We start from the raw sequence: 17568 nt of genomic DNA, 5'->3' as shown, positions 1-17568 counted from the left end.
TCTCTCAAGCAAATGCCTAGGAAAGTGTTCCCAACCTGCCTGGGGTGCTTCGAGCAGGCCTACTTTATCTGAAAGCCATATTTGCATGAATGATAAAACAAGTAAGTAGCAAGATAAAATCTGAGCGAAAAGACAACTAAGGATCTAGTGCAAACCTTACCTGAGTGTCGAGGTAAAAAGAGAAAGTGCGAAAATCAGGAAAAGGTGAATTGAGTGAGAACCTACTTGAAGCAAGCATGGGCTTCCGCTGAATATTTGTTTGGTCGCTTTTGAGTAAAGTCTAGGCCCATCATGGTTTCTGCTAAGACTATGGGAAATATGTTCTTGCGAGCCCCTATCTGTAAAGCAAGGCTCACTAGACTGGGGCTAACTTTTCCATCAGCAGGAACCAATAATTAAGCCGCCAGTGTGCAGAGTGAAAAAGCAAACTGTGGATGAGCTTGCTCGGCATGATTTTCCAAAATTCCATCAGGGCCATACAGCTTGATAAGTCGTGCTATGTCGAGTTTGCCATCGTGGATAATGGTTGTGGTCAGCTCTACGGAAATGTTAAGTTTTGTTTGTAGGAGATGAAACATATCTTCTTGGAGTGGGGGGACAATAAGCACATGGGAGTTCGCAAAACCATGGAGGTACGCCTGGAATTCCTCGACGGTAGGGTATAGCTCATCATCGTAAAAACGGAAAACGTGCATGGTAGGATCCCAGAATGTAAGTGCAGCTCTAAGGAGTTTGGGGCGTAGCCCGACATATTGAAGGTCTCGGATCGAGTCTAGGCATCATGATCGGGAGTTCGATCGGTCGATGATTTCAAATCTCGATAACCAAGGATCAAGCAAGGCTGGCAATGGGCTTTCCATTTTAAATGATAGGAGTCTTTAGTATTTGAGAGAAGAGATGTATGCTCTCAATGCCATTAGCTTGTTCCTTTTATAGGCAAATTCTCGAAAATATCATCCTCGGTTCTCGTGCCAGGAGATAAGTTCAATGCATAGGTGTCCTACCACCTTGCATGTGAAGGACAACCCTTCTGCAAACCCAAAATAGTCTCCTAGACAGCCAAAACTGATGACAAGGTTCCTTGAGCCATAAAGGAGTGATTTGGTCAAACAAAGTTAGCCTAGCAGGAACTGACCATCGCGCGTCTGTGTGGCTTCATCGCGCGAGAGAGGGTTATATCGCGTGCTTGATCTAGTTCCTCGCGCGCGTCTACAGTCTGCATTTTGACAGTTTGCAGCAGCTACTATCCAAATTTGGTCATTTTTCGTTCCAAAGGTCTTTTCATACTTTTGATGGTTCAAACAAGTCTCAATGGGCATATGTGACTATATCCAAGCATCGGATTCGAAATATCGCGCTTAACGGAGATTTTGGACCCTCGACGGCCCATTTCAAGTTCAAATTGAGATTTTGGGAGGTCAAAATTTGTTCTAAGGTTTTTTTTCCAAAACCTATCATGCCGTACAGGTCATATGAGCCTAATGTGGCTGTACGAAGGTGTCGGTTTCAGTTCGGAACATAATCAAGTCATGTTTTGCATCTTATGTCCATTTTTGTGACATTTTCAGCATTTTTCGGTCTAAATCTTATTTTGGGACGTTTTTCTTAGTTCCGTCGACTTGTGTAGGTCATGTTGTATATATTTGACCTTACGGTAGCGTCAGTTTCGTCTAAATTGAAGTATTTTGAATTTTGGCTCATTAATGCCCAAAATTTCATTTTATTTCTTGTGTCCCCATATCCTAGTCGTATCCTAGGGCATGTTTTCCATTTTCATTCGAGCTAGTCACACCTATGCATACATGTGTCTCTGAATAGTTTCAGTACATCATCAATGCAAGTTTAGTATTAGCGTTTGGTTTTTGTTTTCTCGTATCTATTACAAGAATCAATGAACCATAAAATGCAAATTTTATAACTACTGCCATGGTCTATCCATGTCAAAACGGTGAAAAACTACTATACATGTGGCACTTTGGCCAATCAAAAGTCATCATGTCTACTTGGGCACATCCGCCCACAAGTCAAAAGGCGCGCAGGCCTCAAAACGGCTATCAAATGTCAATTGGGGCACGCCGGCCCTCTATCGATCTATCTATCTACTTGGGCGCGTAGGCCCGAAAGAAAAAATCAAAATACAGAAAGTAAGATGAGGCTCGATGGTAGCCCTCAGGTCCCCACGAACCAGTCGGTGTCCTCTTCCTCTTCATCGTCCTCCTCCTCTCTATGATCTCTCTTATATCTGGGATCATCAGCAGAGTCATTAGAGCCACTGCTAGTAGACAAGCACTCCTCTTCTTCTCCCTCTTCTTCCTCCTCACCCTCTTCCTCGGAGACCTCAAGCAAGATTAGTCGCTTCTAGCGGACTGGCATATTTTGTGCTGGCTTCTTGCATCTTAATTTGGTACTGCCTCTCCGCGCGTGCCACGGCTTCCCTGGCTGCCTCCTTACTTACAGCTACTGGCTGTGAGCTTCTTGTCTGTCGCCTAGTGGTGACTGGAGGTGTAAGAGTCCTTGTTGCCATTTTCTTCTGTGGAGGATCTCTAGCACTTTTTCTTCTTGGGGCCGCCCTGCCTTGTACCTGCATTTTAAATTTTCTATTTACATTAGCATACATCGTGCATTTTGTATATAATGTTGAAAGCAGGTTCAATTTATAAATTTCAAAGACCATCAAAGTATAGTATGCATTGAAAGAAGGTGCATATATCAAGTATCAAAAGCAGGAGTGTATCGTTTTCTGAAAAGTATACCTGAGTCCTCTAGATAACTGCTAGCTGAGCCGATGGTGGAGTCGGTGCTAGGTAGTGTAGCTCCAGTGGCATGCCGCTCGCTGCCCTTCTGATCACGTTCTCCATCGCCAACATATGATGGACAGCTTCATTCGCCCACTCATTTGGCACCTGCAAATACAATTTGGGTTTATCAAACAATTTCAACAGTGCTTCAAGTGTATCGTAATGCAAAAATGGAAGCTAAGTCTTACCGGAATGGTCATTGGTGCAGGCTCAACTCTGGCTGGTGCAAGGTGTATCTCTACAGGATTCCCCTGATTGTCCACCACCGAGATTTTTCACAGCAACTCTGGTGGCCCACCTCTCACTGGTCCACTCAGGCTCTGCCTCACACGGCCTTCACCACCTCTGTCTCTCTGCAGCTGCTCTCCTCACCTTAGCAGCTCCACGAGCCTAACTCCACATCTCTCTGAAAGCCCGGACGCCAAGTGGCCCCGCTGAACGCTCTCTCTAGTATGTGGCGTAGTCCATGTCGGGACACAAGTGGCGTGTCAAGTCAATGTCAGGCTGCGTGAATGTCTCCAGCTTAGCCCGTGTGTACTCTCCTATGTGTGAGGCTCGTGGTGGAAGAGGCCCTGGCACCTGGAACTCTATATAACTAAGTGATTGGCGAGTCACTCGATCTCCCAAATACCATTGCCAGCCGAAGGTCGACTCCAGCAACACCCTGCTAGCTGTGACAGCTCTACTCTTAGCTAGGAACTCAGGCTCTGGTCCTGCCACTCTCCAAGGATTCCAATTGATTTGAAAATAAGACAAGCAGGCAATGCACGCAATTGATCAGTGACAGCATTAAAGCATTAAAGGGAATACACGATTAACTATGGAAGTTTTTCGTGTTATACCTGTGATGCTCTCAAATCGTCCAAATATAGCCGGAAGGCATTTAGGTCGCCTCTTCCTTCTTTTGTACCAATGTTCTCTTTGCTCCAAATTAGCGCGCGGGGGAGGGTGCTCAGGTCAGGATGCTTGCACATTGGCTTATACATCCGCAACACTTCGTAGGCCCAGAGCTGTACAATGTTCAAACATTCAAAGTATCAGTCACAGGGTTTACAATATTAAGGAAATCAATCAGGTTATGCAGTCAAATGAACAAGTATGATGGCAATTGGATTTTACAATATGGAAATTATACCTCCCAGATCCTCCAGTATCCAGCAGCTCTTTGCTTCGTTCTTGACGAGTCTCCCAGAAAGCCATAGGCTGCACTAAGGGCTGCTCCACCCCAGTCAAAGTGTGAGGCCGTCCTCAAGTCTCTCAGTGCCGGTAAGTACGACAGGTGCACCTTACTACGCCTGCTTGGGTACAAGGAAGCACCAAAGAGGTACAGCAAGTACGCTCTGGCCATCTGCTCTGCCTCTTGCTCTGTGGTCACCTTTCTTTGCAGGTACCTTTTGAATTGCTCATACCTCACCATCCCCTCCTTAATCTTGGGCACTCCTCCCAGAAACCATTCCAGTGCCGCTCGGTCCTTGTGGATGCCCGAGTCAAACGGGGTGGGCTGTCCTCCAACCAGGAGGTAGGTGAAAAGTATTGGTGGTATCCCTTCACCTCTCTGCAAGTGCTACCAGTACAACATGGTCATTTCTGACCGAGGAAAGAGTCTGTATGAACACGCCAAACCCCGCCTCGTCCACTAGCTGCCTTACCCTCGGCGACAGGTTCTCTACAGCTCAAGGGAACTACTCACGCCTCAAAAGCCGAGAATATCCCTCTATCTCGCTCTCGCCTGTTACAAACACAAAAACAAACAATAGGGGAACATGTCAGCATACAGGGCTTTCATTCTCAAGTTCTAGGTAATCAATGCAGCCTACAACAGATGGTTGGTTCAAGTTATGCATGCGTACCTTTCATTTCAAAGATTATCATGTGTTATTCTCAAATTCAAGTACATGCAAGTGAAGTCGAATTACAAAGGGGGTTTTCAAGAATATACCTCTATCCAAGTGTTCGAAATGTGAGTCTCAGGGTCTCTCAACACAAGCTTGGCGTCGTACTCTATCTGCCGTGGCGTGTAAGCCGCAAAGCCCGACGGCACGAACAAGTGTGGCGTGGGAGCTACGTACCCCTCCACTAAAAAGTCAAGACGTGTCAAGCTCTCCGCCTCTGTCACCGCTGTCACTCTAGGCCCCTGTGCCTCAGCGTCGGCTCTCTCCTCGGCCTCCCTCTCTTTTCTCTCCCTCTCGGCCCTCTCCGCCGCCTCCGAAGTCGCAATATCTCTTTTTTGCTCTTCCCGAGCATCCAAAACTGCGATCCCAATCGCAGGATTCTCCTCAAGGAGCCGCGCTAGTCTTTCATCACTCAAAAACTCTACAACGTCCTACTTGGTGATCGGTCTATGGCTCGACGACGTCACCGCTGGCCGAAACAGCACATCCTTTTCCCGGTACATAAAAGGAGCCTCCGTGGTCTCTTCTTTCCTCAGTCATAGCACCATTCCCCTTTGCTAAGTCTCTCGGCAGAGAGCAGCTTGGCTCGGTATCATTTCCACCGGCACCACCCGAACTCCCACCAACTGCAGGCGAGCCCTCTGCCACTGTACAAGAGCCCAACAGCTCGACAACTGGCCCCACGGCCCCGATCTCCTCCAACGCGCATGTGTTCCCCATAGGCACGTGCCGCACCTTATCGCCACCTACCTTCTGATCACAGCCTTGATCGTCGTCGCCGTGGCCTGCTACCATTGCATCTGTACCCACGGTATCCTCTACTGCCGTTTGATTCATTGTTTCGATTTCCATTGGCCCCCCTTGGTCCTCTGGCCGATCAACAACTTCTCCACCATCACCACCATTGCCGTGTTCCGCCATGGATGGTAGTGCGAACGTGGGTTTGGGTGATTTTGGAACAAAATCAAAGGTTTGTGTTGGGTTTGAGAGAGTTGGAGAGTAGAGAGAAGTTTCAAAGGTTTTGAAACCGCCTTTTCTTGTGTTCTGAAACATCTCCGATGTATATGGGTGGAGAAACAGGCACTGGCCGGGTTTGGGCCTAATCTAGATCCAGGCCCTTAAAAGGAAACTGCACGCGCGGGAGTGGGACCATCGCGCGATGGTCAAAATGGGCCTCAAGCCCAATTTAGACTCTGTCCAGGCCCAATCTCATTTATCCCCTATTTTAGCCTGTGGGTTCTTATTATGGCATCATAATAATGTTTGGGTCGACCCGAAGCATTTTGTGTCCCCAGGCATGGTCCACCCATGCACAATTAAATCTAATTTCAATCAACGATGATCCATCCGTCCAATTTCAATCAGAAACGATCCATCCATCCAATTTCAATCAGCGACGATCCATCTGTCCGATTTCAAATCAACGACGATCCATCCGTTCAATTTTCAATCAGCGATGATCCATCCGTCCAATTTCAATCAGCGATGATCCATTCGTCCGATTTCAATCAACAATTACAATCAAGGATGATCCATCTGTCCGATTTCAATTAACGATTATAATCAAAATGACGATCTATCCGTCCAATTTTTCAATCAATGACAATCTATCTGTCCAATATAGTTTATTCCCCAAGAGAGTTCACATCAACAATCGATTCGCTCACCGATCCATTGGTGCAGGGTATTTTCATACTCATCTGTATTTTCCACTCAAACCGACTTTTGGGCAGATTTGATGGGTGTCTAGAAATATTTGACGTTACCCGTACCAGGTCAATGGTGCTCCGCGTGCCATCAAAGAGTGACTACTATAGACACCCCAATCTGGGTCTCCCAACTGATTTGCTTCGTTTTTCGATTTCTTGTTTTTCTGATGATGAATTGGATCGAAAAGTAGTCTTGAGAATGGAAAGGTTTTGAACTTGGAGTGATTGGAACCTCTTTTGCCCCTTTTGAACCCCAAAACCCTAAGTCAAAACCTTTACCCAGGGTTTGCCCAGCGTGCGTTAGACTGGTTCCCAGGCGCGTTAGTATTCTTGCCAAGTGGTGGTCAAGAGTCAAAGCTTTGACTTTTAACCAGCGCGCGAGTAGGTAGTACACGTACGCGCGTAACCCGTTACCACGTGCGTAGGTCAGTACCTGTCCCTGTCACCTTTTTCCATCTGGATTTTTGTGATGATCAGGGGTCTACAGGGCTGTAGAACCCCGTTTTCCATGCCAGCACAGCTGTTGTAGGTGCATGGGGTGCTCCACCCTCACAACCACTCCCATCACCTTGTTGGAACCCTTATCCACCAAGTCACCTTCAACCAGCCTTGTTGGTTGGTTTTTCCACCAAGTTAACCACCCACCACTCCTTCCAACCTCCTATATATACCCCATTAGCCTTGCAACTCAAGGGTTACCAAAAATTCAAGTAAAAAAGGCACACAAACCCTAATACACTTGATACTTCCTCACTCTAACCATCTTCATACACTCATTTTACAAGCTCTACCTCCTCGTTCAAACCATTTCCAAAACCACTCAAGCAAAGGTATAAACACCTTCTTTTTCTTACTGTTTTGATCCTTGAGGGGGCTGGCAGGGCTAGGGCTGGTAATCAATACCAGTTCTGCCCCTAAAGTCAGCAGGGTTACAAGAACCGTGAATTGGTTCTCTCACACGCACTGGACTCACATACATGAGCGCCTGTCATAGGTTGCACGGGATGGTCCACGTGGGGATGGGATGCTGGTTATTTTCTATTTTAATACATTATAAATCACTGTGGTGCATGTTAAAATATGACTAGTTGTTTTACATGTTAAAATTGCTAAATCAGCTCAGCATGCTTCACTGTTTGCTTTAGGATGCCCCTGGGTTGCTTCTGAGTATGTTTCAGAGCCTAGGCATGCAAAGCCAATTCTTGGAAGTCCAGTCAGAACAGGTGCGTGCCTGTCCATGTATGACGCGTGCTCATATGTTCATTTCCAGTAATTGGTTCTTGTTTGGGCAACTTGGCTTAGGCCTTTGTTTAAATATCCCCACTGTTTAGGGGTTGCATTTCAATTCTATTCATTCTTATTGTAATTATTAATTATTTACTGCACATATAAACTGCTTGGTTTGTCTCGTGGGTGAGCACTGGTCATTCCAGAGCCCAGAAAGAGGATAAAATCCAACCTGTGAAAGTATCAATATGCGCGCATATGTGTGATTTTGGCGTGCGCTGGTGACTTGCATGCACTTAGATCCATGCATGCAAGTTGGCCACTGTTTGGGTCAAAATTCATACAATGCACTGTTTGATATTTGATCATAATGTTGGGTTTTATTATGTTCATTTTTCAATATTTCATCCATCTTTGTTATTTTGATCACATCCTGAAAGCTGTTATAGTTTTACTCCCCGATTAACTGTTTTCCCGCCCTAATTGGCTAAAAATCGATTAATAAAAGAAGAATCACAAATATTTTCACAAAATGCCTAAGTAGAGATCGATCTCTGGATTGGGCCAGAGGGGTGCCTGAATACCCTTCCCCTCTCGTAACCTAGTTCCCGAACCCAATTATGGTTATGACGGACTGGTTCCTTCACTTTTTCAAATCAAATAGCGCGGCAGGAGCTTCGAAATATGGTTTCTTGAGTGTCGAACCTTCAAACCCCAAGTGGCGACTCTGTATTCCGAGCGCTTGCCATCCACGCTCTCGCTCCCTCGATCCGGGGCCCTTGCTTTGGGAAAATGGAATTTCCTAAGGACATGCTGCCCACAAGGATCAAAGCCGAACCCAAGCGTTCCAAGCAAGCCCTAGCTCTCCAAGACTCGAAATCAACCAAATGCTCCTCTCTGAGTTCAACCGATGAAATACAAGCTCAAGATTGCATTTACGAGGTGAAATGGAGGTCGATATTCAAGCTTTCAAGGTGTATTGCAAGGTTTTGAGAAGAGAGACAGAGATGAGCCGAGAGAGGTCGTGTAGAGAGAGAGAGAAAGAGAGAGTGAGAGAGTGAGGGGTGTTGTGTGTGTGTGTGTGTGTGTGTCTGTGGTGTTTTCTCCTCCACACACATGCATATATACACACTTATCACGTATAGCCCTTACACCCCTTAACTCTTTAAACACAACATCAATAGCCCATAACAACCAAGTCACTACACATTGACCCCAAAACCAATATCCACATCATTATTCATATTAAAATGCATAACTCCACATTAAGGCTAGCAAAAAAAGAAATTTACATTACGGGGTTCTACATAGAAGGGGCATATGGGAAACTTATTTTAGGAAATGAGGGGTGGTTTGACAACCATTGGGGGTGGGTGTGGATGGGGGCGGGGGAGGAGGTGACCGCCTTCCCCCCACAGTGGGGGTGCTTGGCTTTCTTTGTATGCTAGAAAGTTTTTCACGGGTCTCCCTAAAAAGTTATTTTAACTTTACCACGTTAGTTGTGTTTCAGACCAATTAGACAACAAAAGTTCAATAAGAACGAAAAGTTTATGAAGTTAGGAAAAAATAGTTTTTTGATTTTTTTTCCTTCTCCTGGTCAATAGTAAAAATCCATCTATAGGCTTGGAGGCAAATCACCTCTACCAAAAATGCCTCTATACCTCAGTTATCTTGTAGTTTTAGCTGCATGATTGTGCAAAAGATTCTTACCAGTTATGCAATCTTGTTGCTCAAAATGCACATAAATTTAAGTACATAATGAAATCGGTATCCTTGTACTCCAAATTAGTTGACGCACACATAAGCATGTTAGGACATGGGAATTATAAAAGGAGAAAGTGACTTGCTTTTGTTGGAAGTGGGATTCGTTTATCACTGGAAAAAATGCAACAACCAAAAAATTAAACAAGATTAAAAACTTAATGGACCAATTTCAAGCGTCCAAAAATTAGCAATCGTGGCTAGTATTACAATACTATATTGTTAAAGCAAATTCGCCCCCTACACTAATGCTCTTGGGTCTCTTGCATGTTTCCAGGGCTAGCCCCAAGGTAAGCCCCACAAACCCCAGGCTTGGGCAACCTTTCACCTTGGGGCAACCAAAATTTTTTTTTATATAAGGTAATACTCCTATATATATATATATATATATATATATATATATATATAGCCCGAAACTTTGTAAATCTCCTTGTTTTTACACATGGTAGTACTAGATGGTTCCACACTTGCTGTTGAGTTCGAGTCTCTTTGGATAAAAGAAAACTCATTCACGAGTTTTACTCTACTGAGATTATAACCCACACATAAGTTTAAGAGAAGTGTTACGTTAACTACACATTTACACTACATCCATGTGGGCCCACTTCGAGTCCCACAAAAATACAGAAAAATATCCATAAATTTTAAAATATTATTTTATGGGGCCCTGTAAAAAATCAGCTCCAACGGATATCTGTAAATATTACTGTGGGCATACACCCTAAAAATCGTGAGATAGATGGGTGCGCCCCTTTAGAGCGTGGCGAAATGCTCAATTCAGAGTCGTCACTTGGGTTTGAAGGTCTACCACCCAAGGAACCAAACTTGAAACGTAACGCTACGTGTTTGATTTGAAAAAAGGCTTGTTTTCGGTCCGTTGTCACCAAAATATCTTAGGTTCAGGAGCCAGGTTATGAGAGGGGAAGGTTTTTAAGGCACTCCTCTCGCCCAATCTGGAGATTGATCTCTACTCAGGCATTTGTAAAACATTTGCGATTCTACTTCATTAATCAAGTTTTAGCCATTTAAGGCGGGGAAACAGTTTAAGGGGATTAAAACTGTAACAAGTTTGCAGGATGTGATAGATGGCATGCTCGCTTTATTGAAATAGTTAGAATAGGATGAAAGCAGACTCCTGTCGGATTTAAACATATTGGAAGCCACTGTTTTGGAGTGACGTGCCTAGGAAAAGACCAGCATGCACTGATCAAGTCACTACATGCAAGCAGTTGAATGCCATTAATCTGCCTGCATCAATCCATAACCCGCGCGCGCTAATAGGTTTAAACTCACAACTCTTACTTTCATCCCTTTAGGCTCTAGAAGGACCAATGCACACCCAGGACAAACCAAACAATTTAATGGCAAATAATATACAGTTACAGGCAGTTGAATGGGCTATGAAGCGCGCTGGTCAGAGATGAACTAGCGCGCGCAGGTCATCCACTGTCGGGCGCAAGTTTGCGCCAGTCTACCAGAGTTTGGTTTTGCATGTCCTGGGTTCTGGGACATGTCCAGAAAGACCCCAGGGATATTCCATTGAAACATAAATGAATATTGAAAGACAACTAGCAGTTTTACCGTGGAAAGCAGTAGACTGATTTTTAACATGCTTGCAGTGTTGTATATACAAAAATTAACACAAAATAACAGGATTACACTCCCCGCGCAGGATCTGCCCGCGCAGCCACGAAGTGGCACGCGTTCTATGGACCGATGCGCGCTATTCCCTTATAACACAGTTTTTGAAAAATTGCTAGCTTATACCTTTGTTTTAGAGTTTGAAAGAGTGATTGAGCTTGAGTTTGAGAGTTGAATGGATGGTTGTGTGTTGGTGGATCAAGATGAGTAGTGTGTTGCTTGTTAATAGCCTTCTTTTCCAAGAAAGTGATGAACAAGGGATCACTTGGTGTAAAAAAGTTGTAACCGAGTTTTAACCCTTTGGAAGAACACCATGGAGGGATATATATAGGAGATGGGAGAGAGAGGACTTCAACCAGCCATTTAATGGCTAGTTTACCTGCCCCCTAAGCCTCTCTCTCATTGGATGAGAGGGGAAAGGTGAAAGTATTGGAATGTGGACATGTCTGGTCTGGAGATTGCTTTTCTAGCAGAGTAGAAGCTTCCTACGTGCTATAGACCCCTAATCATGGTTATTGCATGCTAAATAAAGGTGGTTTGACTAGAGCTCTAACCAGCGCGCACGAGTTTGGAACCTACGCGCACCAGTCAACAAGAAGGGTTGACCAGCGCGTGCAAAAATGTGGACTTGCGTGCACAAGTCAAAGCTAACCTGCCCTGGTAAATGGTCTAACCTGACCATTTGACCAACACCTGGCACTTTGACTCGCGCTCGTTGTGTTTGAACTAACGCACGACAGTAGGGTTGTAGTTAGGTTTGGTTAGGGTTAAAAAGGGTGTCAAACACTCAAAACTCAACCACTCGACATTCCCAGGTGTTCTCGATCAGTTTCATCATAGGGGAGTCAAAAACTGAAAGTAAATTAATTTAAAAACCCAGATTGGGGTGTCTACAATTATTTCTAGATTTGTAGGGGTGAAACTGCGAATCCGTTGGAGCTGATTTTTTACAGGACCTCATAAAATAATATTTTAACATTTATGGACAATTTTTTATATTTTGTGGGACCCGAGTGGGCCTGACATGAATGTAGTGTAAATGTGTAGTGTACCTAGCATTTTTGTAAGTTTAATTAGTATTGGCACTGCAAAGATATCATATATATACAACCTTGATTTATGTAATAAGAAAATATATGTTTTATGTACTTGATTTTATTTTCTATTTCTTTGGTTTTTGACTTGTATTTTATGATTAATAGAAAGTGGGCAACCAAAACATCAGGGCCAACACTGAACGTTTGCCTCCTACGATTATCAAATTTTTGAAGAACGGATGTAGCACTTCAATTTATTCGACAGACGAACGAAGAAACTGTGCAAAACTCTCGGAGATATGTTCGTAAAAGTGCAGAATGTATGCAGGAAATTCAGTGAATGAATGGGGAGCAATCGGGTCCTATTTATAGATAAATAGGCACCCGCTTGGAAGAGACAATGGTGATTGTTTGTAGCCGAACAGCCACAGGACACATCTAATTGGAACAGAACAAGCATGGGGCACGTTCGTTGGCCGGCAAACCTGTTCGACGAAAAGACGTGAGGAAAGGGAAAACAAAACGTTAGTGAGAGGGAAAAATAACGACTCTGTGGGGGGGATAAATAAACGAGATGACAGAGGTACCCTTTTTCAGTGAAACTATCAACAGGACTAGCTTCGAACACTTAGACGAAGACTCATAGATTACTTATTGGGACTTGGGTTACAAGTCCCGGTGAGCGGAAATTGTAACAACTCCGATTTTTAGTAAATAAAAATCTCATTGTTTATTCAAAATTTTTTAATTTCTCTTGGATGACTTTATAATTTTCTTGTTAATTCCTATAATCTGTCATAATTGGATTTTAGCCCTTAAAAAATTCGTTTCTTGATTAAAAACCCTACTTGGCTAGTATAATTAGTTTCTAACCGGTTAATTGGAGAAACCAAACTACCTAGTTCCTTTCTCTTCCATCCTTTGGTTAATAACCACTAGGAAAAATTGTAACCGTTGGGTAATAGAGTTTTAATGGCCAATAAAGCTTTGATGTGACAAGTCAACAAAAGAATCTTGGGTCATGTCATGTCAACCTTACTTTTTCCTTACCCTTTGGTCCATAATTGTTAGGGAAGATATTACCCATTGGATTATAGCAACTAGTCTACTAATATATATATACACACACACACAATCCGGTTCTGCTCCAGGATCTCGGAAATGAGAATGGTCCGGGACTGTGTTGTGAACCGTTGGATTAAAATCCAACGGCCTGGATTAAAAAAGCCAAAAAACTCTCCAATAATTACACTTTTTCCCCTCCCCCTCACACTTTTCCCCTTCTCCTTTTATTTCACCTCTTCGTTCAGACCAGAGAGACAGAGAGACGACGAGAAGAGAAACGCGAAGAACGAAGAGAGAAGAAGAATGAAGACGAAGACGAACGACGTCCCGCACCAACCAGCCAAGGTATCTCTCTCTCTTTCTCTCTCTCTCTCTCTCTCTCTCTCTCTCTCTCGATCGAACTTGAACTCGAAAAATCTCCAACTCAAAAATTCTGGATCGGAAGAAATTGCTCAGAAATTAGGTGATTTTTTTAGGACGAACGACGAAGAACGGAGAGGAGGAGAAGAACGAAGGAGATCGACTGGAGAACGAGGTATCTCTGTCATATTTTTCTCTTTCGTTCAAAAAAATTAAAATCTGGTTCGGAAGATTTTTCTAAAAAATTAGGTTTTTTTTTTTTAGGACAAACGACGAAGAACGAAGAGGAGAAGAAGAAGAACGAAGAAGTTCGACTGAAGAACGTGATTGAACCAAATAAGGTATCTCTCTCTCTCTCTCTCTCTCTCTCTCTCTCTCTCTCTCTCTAACGTTTGACTGATTTGAACCCTTTTTTGTTAGGGTTTTGATTTCGATTCTGGAATTGTGTTAGTAGATGTGTGATTTTGCAAACCCTAACAGCTTATGCATCCTTTTTGTTTCTTATTTGAGCTTTTTGTGCTATTTATCAGTTATTGTTTGATTTCTCATTCCTTGTGAAACCAGCTGCTTTTCGCTGCGTGAAAGAAAGGCAACATAATCGTTTTTTTTTTTTCAAGTGCTGTATTTTGATTGTAAAGGCAATAGGATTGGTTTTCCTCATTATCTTTATATGAATGAAACTTGACGGATTTAATATAATATGATGATTAGATAATCCCAAAAAAAAAAATTGGTTAGGGCTTGTTTTGCCCATTCGAAACCGGCAAAAAATTAGGGCTTTTTTTTTGGGATTCGAAATTAGCAAACTATTTTGATTAGTATGGCATCTGTCCTAAAAAACTCGAAGATGGTGGCTTTGGGTACTAAAAAGGAGTGATTTTTCTTAGTCTGAACAATATGATCCACTTGACCCTTTGTTTTCATGAAGGGACCGGACACCAGGTTATGGCTGAGAGATTCTTGACTGATAAACGGGCTTCATATGGGTGGGTAAATTTTGAATGTGAAACTTTTTATTTTTATTATTATCATAATCCAACCCTTCCCTCCACATTTATTCAAATTCTAAGATGAATTATTTTCTTTAGATTGATGTTTAAATTAAGTGAATGGGCCCATGTTTTATCCTACGACATTGGTCTGAGATCTGGATCAAGTGCTTCACATATTCTGGTATACCACTCTATGTTGGCTCATGCTTCATCAAACTACATTCTTAGAAGTTTCACTTAAGCATGGTAACTTTGAATTTTTGTACTCACATAACAGCTAGGATTTTACCTAATAAAATTGGATACTACTTCCCCTGTAGTCTTTTAGTATTATGTTAACTATGGCAAAGAGCACCCTATGTGACTTGGATTTGATTCTCAATACTTGATTTTACTACTGCAAAGACATTTAGATATTGCTGCACACGCTGTGGCCTTAGAATTAGATAACTCTTTGCCAATTTTTACATTATAGGAGGAGAATCATAAGACAAGCAACCCATTTAATGGAAGGAAGTAGTTCGGGTAACAATAGAAGTGGTGATCCCAATTTTGGGATCTTTTGTTATTGCGGAGAACCAACAACATTGAGGAAATCTGGAACACAAAAGAACCCAGGTCGAAGGTTCTTCGGATGTGCAAATTATAAGGTGAGCTGCATGCATTGCCCCAAGTTATTCTATTGTTGTTCGTTGGAGTTGAAACCTAAGTTGTTATTGTGTTTTTTGAATTGTGTTTAAAAAACCCTAGGTCGAAGGTTCTTCAGATTGTGGTTTTTTTTGCTAGTATGAGCCTTGTATTTTGCAAGGAAGGGCTGATTTGGGGCCAATGATGGTTCAGAAAAAAAAAAGGCTGTGAGGACTGTTGAACAATGTGAGAGTTCAGCATCCATGAGCATTAGTGAAGAAATGCAGAGGACAACAATCACAGCGGCACTAAAGCCTATGAAAACAAATGGCCCATCAAAACTCTTATTTTTCAACAAATCAACACAATATCGGCCAAACATTTTGATTTTGTTTCTAAATTAACATCCATAAACTTGCATAACAACATAACAAAAAGCCCTAATCGAGTAATAGAACAAAAAACCCTAATTATAGCCTAACATAATTAGAACAAAAAACCTAATAGAACAAAAAACCACCTCCCCTGCTTAGGGCCACACTTAAAGGAGCTATCATTCCAAAAGCTCCAGTAATACCCCCCTCAGGATCTCGGAATCATGATAAGCCGGTGGTTATGAGTGCACATAGTAATTTAGTAGGGGAAATACAAAAGCGGTCCACACACCTTTTAGCTGTAAGTATATTAGCCTTTTCTTGTAACTATGATTACATATGGTCTTACTCTTTATTTGTTAATTAGCTTACTTAGTAAATGGCTCTGTTTGTAGATAAAAACAGACATTGAAACAAAAGGCGAGTTCATAAATAGTCTCATACAGAAAGTGTTGGATGCTGCTTATTTGGATATTGAAGATGTTTTGCAATTTGTGGATTGGCTTGACGATCAACTCTTGTCACTGGTAATTTCTCCTTACCAGAACTGATAGGTGTATTAGGGTTTCAGTAACAAAAATAATTAATAAGTTAGTAACATGCACTCTTTGCATTCAAATCACTGGGTACTCCATCTGCAATTGCAAGGAAACCTGTAAGAAGCTATCGCCACCACCATGGGTTTGTCAACTACCCCAATTCAGTACCAAACATGGGACTAATATTTCAGAAAATTATTGCCCAATAAAATGATTACATTCAAGCAAACTGTAAGTTACAAATTTTCCCAAATTTCGTTTCTCATATACAACTAATCAAAATAAAAACCATCTACAAACACAATTCCAGAATCAAAATCGAAACCCTAACAAAAAAGGGTTCAAATCAGTCAAACGGTGAAGAGAGAGAGAGAGATACCTTATTTGGTTCAATCACGTTCTCCAGTCGAACTTCTTCGTTCTTCTTCTTCTCCTCTTCGTTCTTCGTCGTTTGTCCTAAAAAAAAAAACCTAATTTTTGAGAAAAATCTTCCGAACCAGATTTTAATTTTTTTGAACGAGAGAGAAAAATATGACAGAGATACCTCGTTCTCCAGTCGATCTCCTTCGTTCTTCTCCTCCTCTTCGTTCTTCGTCGTTCGTCCTAAAAAAAAAACTAATTTCTGAGCAATTTCTTCCGATCCAGAATTTTCGAGTTGGAGATTTTTCGAGTTCGAGTTCAAGTTCAAGTTCGAGAGAGAGAGAGAGAGAGAGAGAGAGAGATACCTTGGCTGGTTGGTGCGGGACGTCGTTCGTCTTCGTCTCCGTTCTTCTTCTCTCTTCATTCTTCGCGTTTCTCTCCTCGTCGTCTCTCTGTCTCTCTGGTCTGAACGAAGAGGTGAAATAAAAGGAGAAGGGGGAAAGTGTGAGGGGGAGGGGAAAAAGTGTAATTATTGGAGAGTTTTTTGGCTTTTTTAATCCAGGTCGTTGGATTTTAATTTTAATCCAACGGTTCACAACACAGTCCCGGACCATTCTCATTTCCGGGATCCTGGAGTAGAACCGGATTGTATACATATATATATATATATATATATATATATGTATATATATGTATGTGTGTGTGTGTGTGTGTGTGTGTGTGTGTGACAAGATTAGTCACATGGGAATCTTGTACCTTACATCCAAGAAGTCAACCTTGTCATTTCAACCTTTCATGTCAACCTTACTTTTTCTTTACCCATTGGGTAACAAATGTTAGGGGAATTATTATCCCTTGGTTAATAGAGATTAGACTTGCCAAGTGTATATACATATATATACAATTTGATAAGACAAGTCATAACCATCATTTTGCTTCCAAAAGAAGCAAGACTAGCCATGCCATGCATGCACACCTAGGTCATAGCCTTAAGCCTAATTATTTAGGTTTTACTTTCCTAGATGTATGTATATATGTACTTATATATATGTTTGTACATTGGAAGAGAGAGAGAGGAGAGGCCGAGAGAGAGAGAGGGAGGGAGAGTGTGTGTGTGTGGGCTTGTGTATTGTCCACTCCAACAAGCTACCTTATAGCCTTAAGGCTATTTATGACCATGCCAACC

At 42.4% G+C, this 17568-nt stretch overlaps 3 protein-coding genes across 3 annotated transcripts in view; 2 read left to right on the top strand and 1 right to left on the bottom strand.

The window, feature by feature from the left end:
- The window catches only part of LOC131313039 (UPF0329 protein ECU05_1680/ECU11_0050-like), a 29672-nt gene extending 15841 nt beyond the window's left edge, over positions 1–13831 (top strand). Inside the window, exons 2-5 of the mRNA XM_058341100.1 lie at positions 7545–7622; positions 13376–13475; positions 13607–13665; positions 13755–13831. Of these exons, the coding sequence (XP_058197083.1) occupies positions 7569–7622; positions 13376–13475; positions 13607–13665; positions 13755–13808 (267 nt within the window). The 5' untranslated portion in view covers positions 7545–7568 and the 3' untranslated portion in view covers positions 13809–13831. The remainder of the gene's footprint in view (positions 1–7544; positions 7623–13375; positions 13476–13606; positions 13666–13754) is intronic.
- A 33-nt stretch (positions 13832–13864) lies between these two features.
- LOC131313038 (phosphatidylserine decarboxylase proenzyme 2-like) lies at positions 13865–15408 on the top strand. The gene is made up of 3 exons (XM_058341099.1): positions 13865–14476; positions 14958–15132; positions 15233–15408. Exons 1-3 carry the CDS (start codon positions 14388–14390, stop codon positions 15266–15268), a joined length of 300 nt encoding a protein of 99 aa, XP_058197082.1. The 5' UTR covers positions 13865–14387; the 3' UTR covers positions 15269–15408.
- An 878-nt stretch (positions 15409–16286) lies between these two features.
- Positions 16287–16836, bottom strand: LOC131313037 (vicilin-like seed storage protein At2g18540). The gene is made up of 3 exons (XM_058341098.1): positions 16748–16836; positions 16567–16625; positions 16287–16478 (listed from the first exon to the last, which is right to left on the bottom strand). The coding sequence occupies exons 1-3, from the start codon at positions 16804–16806 to the stop codon at positions 16369–16371; spliced, it is 228 nt and encodes a 75-aa protein (XP_058197081.1). The 5' UTR covers positions 16807–16836; the 3' UTR covers positions 16287–16368.
- Between the last annotated feature and the right edge of the window lie 732 nt (positions 16837–17568).

This window comes from Rhododendron vialii, chromosome 13a (assembly GCF_030253575.1).
Source record: "Rhododendron vialii isolate Sample 1 chromosome 13a, ASM3025357v1".
In the NCBI taxonomy this organism is placed as follows: Eukaryota; Viridiplantae; Streptophyta; class Magnoliopsida; order Ericales; family Ericaceae; genus Rhododendron; species Rhododendron vialii.
The sequence above is the reverse complement of the archived record's forward strand: the minus strand, read 5'-3'. Positions and strand labels throughout refer to the sequence as shown.

Bases quoted from the DNA above. Each gene is read 5' to 3' on its own strand.
- LOC131313037 (XM_058341098.1), bottom strand. From the start codon at position 16,806: ATGAAGAGAGAAGAAGAACGGAGACGAAGACGAACGACGTCCCGCACC. The intron at 16,626-16,747 runs GTATCTCTCTCT...TTTTTTTTTTAG, and splicing joins TCCCGCACCAACCAGCCAAG to GACGAACGACGAAGAACGAA. The intron at 16,479-16,566 runs GTATCTCTGTCA...TTTTTTTTTTAG, and splicing joins GAGATCGACTGGAGAACGAG to GACAAACGACGAAGAACGAA.
- LOC131313038 (XM_058341099.1), top strand. From the start codon at position 14,388: ATGATCCACTTGACCCTTTGTTTTCATGAAGGGACCGGACACCAGGTT. The intron at 14,477-14,957 runs GTGGGTAAATTT...TTTACATTATAG, and splicing joins GATAAACGGGCTTCATATGG to GAGGAGAATCATAAGACAAG. The intron at 15,133-15,232 runs GTGAGCTGCATG...AAAAAACCCTAG, and splicing joins TCGGATGTGCAAATTATAAG to GTCGAAGGTTCTTCAGATTG.